The sequence below is a fragment of the Vicia villosa genome, unplaced genomic scaffold, assembly GCF_029867415.1.
Source record: "Vicia villosa cultivar HV-30 ecotype Madison, WI unplaced genomic scaffold, Vvil1.0 ctg.000852F_1_1, whole genome shotgun sequence".
Taxonomy (NCBI): domain Eukaryota; kingdom Viridiplantae; phylum Streptophyta; class Magnoliopsida; order Fabales; family Fabaceae; genus Vicia; species Vicia villosa.
The window spans coordinates 27,026-39,122 of record NW_026705380.1 but is presented as its reverse complement, the minus strand read 5'-3'; the positions used below and the strand labels follow the sequence as shown (position 1 = coordinate 39,122).

Genomic DNA, 12,097 nt, shown 5'->3' with positions numbered 1-12,097 from the left:
GTGGTAAAAAATTGGTTTTGGTCCTAGCAAGGCTCGAACCCACGCCCTTGATAACCACTCCACAAAACCTGACCAACTGAGCTACGCGCTCAGTTTGCAATATAACCACACTGAATTAGTTTTATTTTAAAAATTCCCAGGGGATTCAAATTTGCGCGCCACCATAGTCATCTTCTTCCTTGAGCTCGTGAGAATTTGAATTTCTAACTCTCTGGTTTCTCTACCAAATGGTATGATGTAAACATCAATTTTGCTCGTTTTTGGACGAGGAACATGATCATGGGTTCATAATTCATTTATTCTAAGTGTAACTAATGAATTTCAGTATGAACACGAAGAACACATAAACCCTAATTTTAAAATTAAATGATAAACAAGATGAATAAATGAATGATGATAGAGGGTTTTTAATCCTCTGATGATGCTTAACAAACTGGTATCGAGATATATCAAGAAGAGTAATTAAATATGAGTGTTAGAGTTTGAAAAAATACCTCTGAAAATGGAGGTCGATGGCTATGGTGGAGAACTTCTAGCTATGGCTGAATGATCCTAAAAGCTTCCTGGGGACTCAATGATGCTAACTGAATGCTTATTGTAACTTGAATGCTTCAGAATTGTCCTACTCGACTCGTTCGATTTGAGCTTCAAGTGAACATGGAGGTTGAGGATTCTGAACTTATAGATGAGTTGCGACCATCTAGATAGCTTCACCACACCCTTAGGAACCTGTTTGGATGCTTGGACTTGCTTGACACTTTCTGAATTGTGCTACAGACCTCCAACTGCTCGGGCTTCAAAATGGAAGTGACTATGGTGCTCCTCCACTTACAGAAATGATCCAGGTGCTTGGATCACTTTTAATGAACCCCATCGACATGTTAGAATGCTTACTTTCAAAAGAAGAGCTCTGGTTTGAAGAAATCGATTCTTCTTGCCAAAGAACTTTTGAAAATCATAAGCATGAGGGAGAGAAAGAGAAAGCAAGAAGTTGAGTTGCTTTGGTGTGTTGAATACTGAGGAGGGCTCTTCTATTTATAGGAAAAAGGTTCAGAGCATTTGGATGTAGAGAGCTTGCTTAGTGAAGTAAGTTTGGTTTCTTAAGCATGAAGAAATTTCAAAGAATATCAAGATGTGATCATTGCATTTTCGAGCTAGCTCCCTATACCTTGATCTCTTGTGATCTTAGGGAACCTTTCTGATGCAGAGTGTGATCCAATTGGTTGGTGAGAAGATTCCTTTGGTGATTCATCTATTTGCCATAAATTCCCAAATGTAATTGATCGGAAAAATAGCAAGTGTACTATTTTGCCTCTGTAGTAATAAAGGGAAAATTCCCCGAATATCAATCTCAAGGACTGCGTGAGATTATAAAGTTAGTCGCACTTCAATTAAACAAAAAGCCTTGGGGTTTTGGTTTTTGTGATTACAAATTAAATTGCAAATAAACTTAAAAAGGTTGAATTGGCCAAATATGAGTAACATGCCAGGGTAGGTGTGTGCATTAACATGTAACAATTCTGAACCCTTATTTCATTAACAAAGTTCAACTTATCAATTACCGGTTCTTAAGGGTATTTGCTCCTAAGTCCTTAGTGGGCAAACTTTTGAACATTGAAATCCTAATCCCAAAGTCCTTCGAAATTAGTGATCAAATCAAATATTATTATAATCAAGAACAATCCGGTTATCATAGGGTATCCCTAGTCCTAGGTGATATCTACTATAATATAATGGTATAAAAACCCTAACAATGGAGGTCAATCCTAATTGTCAGTCATAAATCAATCCAGTTGGTCCGACGAGGAAAGCATTAAAAACCTTATACCATTAAATTGAATGTAAAAGAGAAACATGTTATTGAAATTCGGAATTCAAAATCATCACAAATGTTAATCAGGGACACCCCCCTAGCATTGGGGGGTTTAGCTACTCATATCATCCAAAGAAATTACAAAGATAGCAAATAAAGACATTACAATAGAGATGATGAACTTTGATCTTCAATGGCTTCCGCTCATGAGAGTTCTCCGTTCTTCTCTAATTGCATAGGCTTCTTCTCTCAATCCTCCAATTCTTCGTGTGGCAAAAGATAAAAAAAGATCCCTAATTCATCTTGGAAACCCTCCTAAATAGTGCAGACTCACTTAAGTTGGTTGGAAATTCCAAAAACACCCTTGCAGGCAAACCACTGAACAAAATCATAAAATTCACTGAAATCAGCGTCAAACCCAACACGGGCCGTGTTGAGCAACACGGGCACCCGTGTTGGTCCCCTGGAATATTTATTTTTGACACTTGGTCCCAGACTTAGCAACACGGGTCGTGTTGAGCAACACGGGTACCCGTGTTGCACCACTGTTTTCCTCTCTTCTCAAACTTTGCTCCTAGCGCTCTTCCTGACACGGCCCGTGTTGAGCAACACGGCCACCCGTGTCAGGCCTCCTGTAGCATGTTTTTGAGATTCCTTCAAAACCTCCGAGTTTCGCACTGATTTACTCCGGTTTCTCCATATGAACCTAAAAACATTAAAACATACAACCAAAGCATAAAATGACGAATAAAGAAATAAAACACTCAGTAACAAAACTTAAACATACTTAAAAACAACGATAAAAATATGTGTGAAAACCACTGATCAGTAATCATTACATAATCACATGTTCTTGTTTTGGGAATATTCTCCAATTCTCATGCCATGGTGAAAATGAATGCATGGCATCTTTTCTTATGTGTTATGGGTCGTGTAGTATCCATTGGTGAAATTATTTGCACAAAATTGCAAAGTTTCAAAATGGTACATGACCTATAATTTTACTTCATGAGGCCAACTTTGAACAAGCATAACTCCTAGCTCAAAATGAATTTGGAGAAGCTTGAGAACAATTTGGAAAGCACTAAACATCTACTTCAATTCATTAGTTTGGTGTTTCCTCAGAATCATTTGGAAAATTTGTGAAAAAAGGGCTTAAAGTTGGAAGAAAACTAGGTTAAATCTCTCAAATGATTGATCTCTTGAAAAAAGTTCCCTTGTGAGAAGTTGTTTTATTTGATGAGATCTACAACTTTCATGTTGGAAGTTTTTTGAGTTGTGTAGGTGAAATTTTGAGATCCATGAACTAGGTCAAAATGCACTAGTTTGACTTTTTGTTGACTTTTTGATCCTTGATGAATTTTCTTGATTTTCTTTGGTCAAATGACTTTAATAATCATATCTTGATGATATTGATCCTTAAAAGTCATGTTTTGATCCAAAACCCTAAAAGTCGAAGGTGATCTTGTACAGTTGACTTTTTCCAAATGAAGTGAAATCTCAGACTTTGGTAATGAATCAAGTCCTCCTCCTCAAATGAGTGATATGAATGGATTATATTGAAGTAATAGAGGTTCTTGAGCCATGTTTTAAATGGTGGATCCATTTCCTGATTAAAATTCAACTGTGCAAGTGAATTAAGTCTGAAACCCTAATTGTCGACCAGATTAATTGATGACTGTAGATCTTGAATTGAAGTGTAATGCCCTGTAGATATTGTCATATGGATCATTTGAAGATGATTGAAGCCTTTGAGTGATGCCTTGGAGCTTTTTAGGGTTTCCCAAATGTGGTCCCTGATTGCAGTTCTTGATGGGCTCAAAACCCTAGATTGGTGAACTAAGCAAACCTGAGTCCAGATGATTGGTGTCTAATCAATCATAGGTGAATATAATGAAGCTTTTGAGTCCTATGATTGTATTGGGGACTAATCCTTCTATTGATTGATCCTTTGCCTGTGCTCTTTTGCCCTTGAACATCTTTGATTAGGTGCCAGATGACTAAGTGACTGCTCTGAGCATTTGTTTTGAATTTGATGAAAAGTCTGGAGGTATGACATCTCAGGGGGGGGTCAAAATTAGAGTATGACACATCTGTCAAAACACATAACACTGAACCTATTATAACAGTAGATCAAGATGTTTTAACATCTTACTCAACATCAGTTAAGAACTATATTTTAACAAAATTATATCAATCACAAAATCATAAAACTAACATGAGTGATTACCATTTTTGTTCTCAAGAACAATGAGCTTATGAGACATATTAGACTCTTTGATATATCCTTTTTGTTCTCAAGAACAATGAGCTTATGAGACATATTAGACTCTTTGATATATCCTAGAGACATTTTACGGTACTCAATATTTTATGAATGGCTCGTTGATGCTTCAAAGTTTAAAATTATAATATAAAAAACTATTGACTTTTACTTATAAATTAATCACAAATTTCAAAAATATTATTACACTAAAGAAGTAAAAATATGAGCCAAATTCTAAAGTGTGTTTATTATTTGATAGTATCTCTTTGTTTGTTTTTTGTAAAGGTCAGAACCGAACGGCGTATATCACCCCACCCCTGTAGGTCATTTCTTCACTATCATTTTAAAATGATCTTTTATAACATATGCACACTATTTAATTTTTATTTGACGTTGTAGATTTTGCATCTCCTTGCCAAACTGATCAAGATTGTTTCAACAAAGCATGTTATAAACCTTTAAAACGGAAGTGCATTTCTTCTAGATGTGAGTGTGTAAAAACAAATTGAAAAATAATTATGTATTACCTCAAGGTGAATTGTTTTATATAAATTATAATGTTGATATTTTTTAAATTCACCTCAAAATTATTTCATTTACATTTCTATTACTTTCCAATTTCTTTGACAAACTCAAAAGTATCATATAATATTATAAGAGTATTGTTACATTTGTTTATGTATGCATATTTAATTTTTTTAATAAAGGCTAATCATATTTAATAATATAGATACTTTAACAAATAAAGTCAAAATTTGATTATGTTAATCATTTATTCTTTTTTCTGCATTTAGCATAAGTTTGTCGAGAGATAACATTATAAGAAATCCCATTTAGTTATATTTAAATGATTGAAAAGGAGCTTATTTTTTAAAATCGCCATTCATTATTCATATGCCAAAAGTACGGCAAAATATTGACGAAGCTAGGAATGTATGGAGTTTGGAGTAAAATTTTACACCCTGTTTTTATTAATTTTGCTTTTAATTTTGTCAAAAAAATTTGCCTTGATTTTATCCAAAAATTTCACACCTTATTTTTACAAATTTGGTCCTTAATTTTATCTAAAAATTACTAATTTTGTCCTTAATTTTGTCTAAAAATTATTAATTTTATCTCTGGTATTGTCTAAAAATTAACTATTAAGTGGGGAGTATACAGCGAAAGGAAGGGTTGAGTTCTCAAATATTATTGTTATATGGTAAAAATAACGGTTGACTCATAAGGTAGTTGATAGCTTATGGTTTATGGCTGATGAGTGATAATTGATGGTTTATCATAATTGATGGTTGAGACTAATAGCGGATAAGTTGATTGAAGTGTTTGGTAAAATTAACGGTTCAATTAACTTATAAATGTAAAATGACATTAAGATATTTAATACATAATTATTTATTTTTAATTAAAATAAATTATGAAGGATTTTGTTAAAATAATAAGGATAAAAAAGGAAAAAAATGATAAGCTATAAGATATATGCTAAAACATGCTTATTATAGAAACCACAACAAAGATCAACTTTCAATGTTGCAAACCACAAAGACTACCGTCAATGTCTTCTTGAGAAATTTAACTATACCCTAGTCTCTAAAGAAACTATCAACTTACTAGTTGAATACAAAGAATTGTGTTTACAAAGATGCTTCTTGAAAGCAGATTACACAAATTTTAATACAAACAAATAACACAAAAGTGTTAAGAAAGTATATGAACAAAAGATCACTTGCTGCAAGTTAACTAACAAAAGTTCACTTGCTTTACAAAACCTTACAAAGATTATATCAAAGTGATTTGAGTAGTGTTTCAGCTAAAGTTTTGTTCACAACAATTATTCTTCTTCAATCTTCAAAGTCTTTCTTTTATAGCCAAAAAGAAGTTCAATGAAGGGTAGAATCGGAATACTTAATTTCAGTTGCTTTGTCCATAACAGTAAGTGAGGGAGTGGTCGACAATATAGTACCATAGTACAATCCTTGCGCCACCATATACAGGTAGTGGAAACATTTGTACCTCGTACTATTTCCTCACATAAACCAATTTCGATCTTATCTTCTAATCTTCAGAGGCTTCAGATAGTTGTTAATGAAGCATGCTTAGAAGGACCAAAACTTGAATCTTCAAAGCCTAAGTCTTCAGAGTCTTCAAAATTTGTTCATCCAGAACCTTGTCAAAAAAGTCTTCAGCATTTGGTCTTCAGAATCTTCAGAACTTGTTCATCCAAAATCTTGTCTTCAAAATATTTAGAACATGGAGAACAAAACCTCCGAGCAAAATGAGTGTCTAGAAGCTCTTCCACAAGAGTCATGATTAGAAGCTCTATCACTAACGTACATTAGAACTGTTGTTATAGAAACATTCTAGAACTTGATTGAGTCTTTAAACACCGTTGGTTTCTACCAGAGTCAAAGTGTGTTGATCCTAGAACCTAATGACATCACACACCTTTTTTTCATAGTCAGAGCTTATTAGCAAAAGCTACACACTAGACAGAAACTGTTAGAGTGCAAAATTGTTCTTACAACTAATACCAAATATTTTTCTTACAACTAATACCTTAGTTATTCTCGTTATTAGAATATGTTTATATTATTAGTTATTATTAGTTACTATTAGTTAACAACACCAACAACAAGAACAAGAGTAATGAACAACAACAACAATGGAGAACAACAAGAACAAGAACAAGAATAACATTAATGACACAATTCCATTAGGAACCAAACAACTTACAATGTACACATCATTACATCAAATTATGCGTAAGAAAGAGTGAAAGCAATATCAAAGATGGGTAAAAGAAATTTGAAAAGACAGAGAGATGTAATCATTCAACAGCTCGAGATAGTTAGTCAACCAAAATATCTTTCCAACTTTGAGAAGAAAACATGAATAATTAAAGAAGCAAAAATTAGAAGGAAACTTGACATGCATGAAATCTTTTGGCTTTTAAAATTTCAAAGATCAGATAAGAGGAAGAAGTAGAAGAACCAATATAAAAGCGGAAAACCTCTTTTGAACTAAAATTCAAAAAGAACTTCATCCAAAGAAATTAGAGAAGATGCATAATCAAAATGAGTACTTCTACTGAAATTTCATCCAAAGAAATCAGAGAAGAGGAAGAACCAAAAACACAAAATGAGTACAACATCCAATGCTGAGAGAATAGAAGTTGATGTGGATGTAAAGGTCCAAGTCATTGAAGGAGCCTCTGCTACCGAACCTTTCAGGAAAAGAAAATCAAAAAGAAGAAGGGTGAAAAGGCCAGTCATCATTGATTCTGATAATGATGATGATGAAGCAGATTATACTTGGTCAAACTATCTCTTAGCTAGAGGACTTAGATATGATTGATAAAAAATGACCTTTTGTAAGTTTATTTAATAAAAAATTTATTTTATAATTTCTTATCGGTCAACTACTAGAACTAGAATGTGAGTCGCGCGATGCGCAAATATATATATATATATATATATATATATATATATATATATATATATATATATATATATATATATATATATATATATATCCACACACGTTCAATGAATTGAATTAGATATTATGCATCATTATCAATATTTTTTTGATGAAGAAATAAATACTATCAATATTGAATTGAATTAGATATTATTTATGTGTTACAAAAGTTTTATTATAATATACATTTAAGTAGTTAATAATAATTTAACAAATGTATGTGATTTAAAATATTGTAATGTAAATGTGTTTTTGGTGTAAAGATTTATTTTTAAAAAATACCAAATTGTTTTCAAATTTTTATCAATTATAAGAATAATATAAGTATATCTTCGTCGTAACAAAATTATAAAAAAAATTCATGTCAATATCTTTTCTCATCCATTGTTAAAGTAACTATTTATATGTTTTATTTACTTGGACTACAAAAATATTTAAAAATAATATTAAATTTTGTAATTAAATTTTATGAGTTATTATAATCATTAAATTGAATAAGAAAGGGGGTAGTAACTTATAAATTTTAGTAAAATCTAATAAAGTAAATATAATATAATGGTATATGTAGTGTTATGTTACAAAATATAAAATTGAAATTAATTTATTAAATGCATTTGTCTCTTAATAAATAGTATAATATAACATGGATAATGAAAAAAAAAGTAACACATTAATAAAATAATATTAATATTTCTAAATAAAATAGTGGTATATAAAAATTGAAAATTCTAAGATCGGGTCACATAAGTATTAGGGTTGTGTTCAAGGTTGTCATCATGACAACCTTGAATTTAAATTAAGTAGATAGATTAAGATTTAACAAAAAGGATCATTTTGACTAACAAACAATTTTTAAGAGACTAAAGTGTAATATTTATCTGATAAGAGATTAAAATAAAACTTAGAATTAAGTGATAGGAAGTTCCTATCAAAACTAAGAAGCTAGAGTTTTAATAATAAAAGAGAAAGAACACTAAAAAATTATTTAAGAAAATTAAAATCAAAGATAACATTTTTCATTCCTTTTATAATTCTAAATCTCTCAATGAGAAAACATATATATAGAACTAATAATGGATAATAGAGTAAAAGACCCAAAGCTAAAAAGCTCAATTAAATAATCACAGACCAATTGAATTAAATTCAACTTCTAACTTAAATATTTATATTGACTAAAATTACCTCTATGATCCTATCATTACCTACCCCTTGAAAATCAACATTGTCCTCAAAATTGTAGACATATAACTGTTAAAACAGGAAGAAAAAATTGACATCTTTGGCATATCGTCATATTGTTAACTTCTCTAAAATCACAAAAGGGCAACATTAACAACACTTCCAGGCGTAGGTCCGTCATTTCTAGCGGAAGCAACTAACAATATATTTCTAGTAAGTGCATGAAATGCATCTATTTAAACCTCGTCTGTAAATATTTCTTCAGAATTTGTACTAGTACATCCACTAGTAGAAACATAAATCAAATCAACAGTGTCATTAATTTCTTGATCAATAGCAGCTAATACATCGACACCAAAATAACTAGTAGCATCTTCTAAAGACCAAGATACTTTTAAGGTTGTAATTCTTGATTTTGGTGAACCTCCTTTTACCGTTCTATTGCCAATATTAAATATACTTGCACCAGGTACGGAGTTTCCATTTATCGTTGATAGTGTACGAGTTTCGTGGCCTACAAGGTCGTACGCTATATGTTGCGAACGAGGGAATTTTTCGTTGAAAGATTCGTATGATTTGTTGAAAAATATTGCTCCAATTAGCTTCCTGTTACATGGAACTTCGATAGAACCATTGAGTTTGTTAATTTGAATTATGTTTCCACCACACCATTTTGCTGGAATAGGGCCTATTCTACTATCACTTAAACTCAACGATTCGGGCCAAATGCCTGAATCAATGTTATCTATGATTGTGTTTTCACCAAAGCTTCCCTTTTTCCAAGCTGAGTTGATATCATTTCCACGCAATCCTAGAAATCCCATGAACATGTAGTGTGAAGTTTATGCTCTCTATTCTAGAACACTGATGCAACATTTCCATTTATTGTAATTTGTGCAGCTTCTTCTTCTTCTTCAAGCATAGTTGTAAACCCATTGATCTGTTTATTATATGAATAATTAATTGCTAGTAAATCATAATGATAAGAAATAGCAATTTCAAGGTCAGCAAAGGAAGGAGTTGGACCATGACAATGTAATCCCAAGTATACAATGTAACACTCTTCTTTCTTTGAACAGTGTTGAATGAATTGTATTGAAAAACACGATAGCAACATTGATAATGTTTGAATGACCATTTGATCTGGTGGTTTAGGTGGAATTGCTATAAAAACATATGCGTCGAATTTTTGTACCTTGGCAATCACAAGAAGTATGGTGTTCCTTTCAAAAACAGAAACAAGAATGATTTGATGCAGCCACGCCCATGTGAAATAATGTTGGATACTACCATGTATGGTAAATCCCCAAAAGTGACTTTTCGAACGATGCCCACACATGGGATTATGATCGGTTAAATAGAGCACACTGAAGACAAGGTGGAAACTCATATCTGGCGGTTCAGGTGGTAGTGGTGGTTTTACTATGGTGTCTGAAGTGAAACCTGATTGTTTAGTGAGGGGATCTGAGAAAACATTCTCTCTATCACTGTAGAGAAGAGGCATATTAACACAAGGATTTTCGAGAAGTTTCACAGCAATAGAGTCATCGATAACGAATTGTTCTTCAATTGGTTTCATGTTGTTTTGGACTTGGATCTCGTCAGATGTTTTTGTCATCATAGAAGCATTCGCAAACACCATTGGTGGTGTCATCTTTAGTGTTTAATTTCAGCCCATGAACGAAATTACACTTGTTGATTCTCCTGGAGATGTTTCATATTGTGATTTGCCAGTATCAGACAGTGGTCGGTGAAGGATTGTTTTTTTTTTGCGTCGTGGGATTTCGTTGTCGTCTTCAAGAAACTTGGATCTGGAGATTTTGGTGGAATTGAAAAGTCTGCATCATCCCGAAACCCCTTTCTGTTGAAGGGAGCCTTGGTCACGAACACTGATGAAGAATTAAAGACGGATGTGAGTTAATTTGTATGATCGGAGACAAACGGTTTCTCCGCTAACGAGGGTTTTTGAAGGAAATTTGTGAAATTAGTTTTTGCATCTATAGAGTGTGTCATGTGTAATGTTTCATTTGTAAAATTGGATGGAATATATAAAACGTTGTTTTAACCATTTAAGATGAAATGAAACCCATATTTTGATTTATCCCTAATTGCAAATTTGTAGTTTAGATCACTAACGTGTTTCTTTTCTTCATCTTTTTCAAGCAAAGAACTTGTTGCTACAGGCTCCACAGAATCATAAGTTAGATCTATTTACTCGTCTTATTCTAAAAAAGGGTTGTCTCCATTTGGGTTTGAAACACCAAAGAAATATTTCTATGAAAATATTCTAAGCCATTGATGGATGAGGTTGAATCCTCCATAACCACCATTTAAGAGCACAACCTTTCGTTGCCATTGCAGCAACCTTTATCTTTTCTTCATCTTCCACAATACTTTTGGCTCTAAAATATTTTTTAATCGAAAACATCCACTAAGATGATTCTTCTACTCCATAAAAATTCCACATGAACCCCATTTAGAAGGAATGAGATCAAAATAAAAGCACCAATTGATAGGAAGTTTCCTATCAAAACTATGAAACTAGGGTTTCAATAATAAAAGAGAAAGAACACTTAAAAACAATTTAAGAAAATTAAAATAAAAGTTAACATTTTTCATACTTCTCTACCCATCACAAAAAGTTGGGTAGTGTACCTCCAACCAATCACATGATTCCATCTCATTTAAGACATTTAATTATTTACTAAAATACTACAAATGTTTGTTATTTTCAAAACATTTTACAAAGGAGGTAACTTTACCCAACTTTTTGAGTTGGGTAGATAAGAATTCACCTCCTTTTATAATTATAAATCTCTTAATGAGAGTACATATTTAGAAGTAGTAATGAATAATAGAGTAAAAGGTTCAAATCTAAAAAACTCAACTAAATAATAAAAATCTAACTAAATTAAATTCAACTTCTAATTTAAATATTTAGATTTACTAAAATTACCTTTATGATCCTATCATTAAGATAAAGGATTTCGTGACTAATTAATCAAAAAAAACAATAATGAAAGCATAAATCACATTATTTACAAAAGAGGATGACTAATATGTTTATTCTAAAGCATTTTTGAAAGGCACGAGAGTGAGATTATGGTTGAGAATAAAATGAGGAAGTCGGCATCATTTGCTAAGAAAATGTGCAAGAATAATGTAGGATAAGTATTGTTATTTAATGAGTAATTTTTAGGTCTTTCATAATAAGTTATTTAATGAGTGATGCACATGTAGCAACTTATGGAATAAATATTTGCTTGATTTGTTTTATGGAAAGCCAAAATGAATTAAATTTATAAATAACCATAAGGCATAAGAGATGCCTTACTCAAAATACACCAGTTCTAATTTACATT

At 31.9% G+C, this 12,097-nt stretch overlaps 2 protein-coding genes across 2 annotated transcripts; both read right to left on the bottom strand.

Moving 5' to 3' along the window:
* Positions 1-8,971: 8,971 nt before the first annotated feature.
* Positions 8,972-9,565, bottom strand: LOC131631616 (subtilisin-like protease Glyma18g48580). The gene has a single exon (XM_058902400.1). The coding sequence runs from the start codon at positions 9,563-9,565 to the stop codon at positions 8,972-8,974; it is 594 nt and encodes a 197-aa protein (XP_058758383.1).
* Positions 9,566-9,591: 26 nt separating this feature from the next.
* On the bottom strand, positions 9,592-10,876 carry LOC131631635 (uncharacterized). The gene has a single exon (XM_058902412.1). It carries the CDS (start codon positions 10,387-10,389, stop codon positions 9,592-9,594), a length of 798 nt encoding a protein of 265 aa, XP_058758395.1. The 5' UTR covers positions 10,390-10,876.
* Between the last annotated feature and the right edge of the window lie 1,221 nt (positions 10,877-12,097).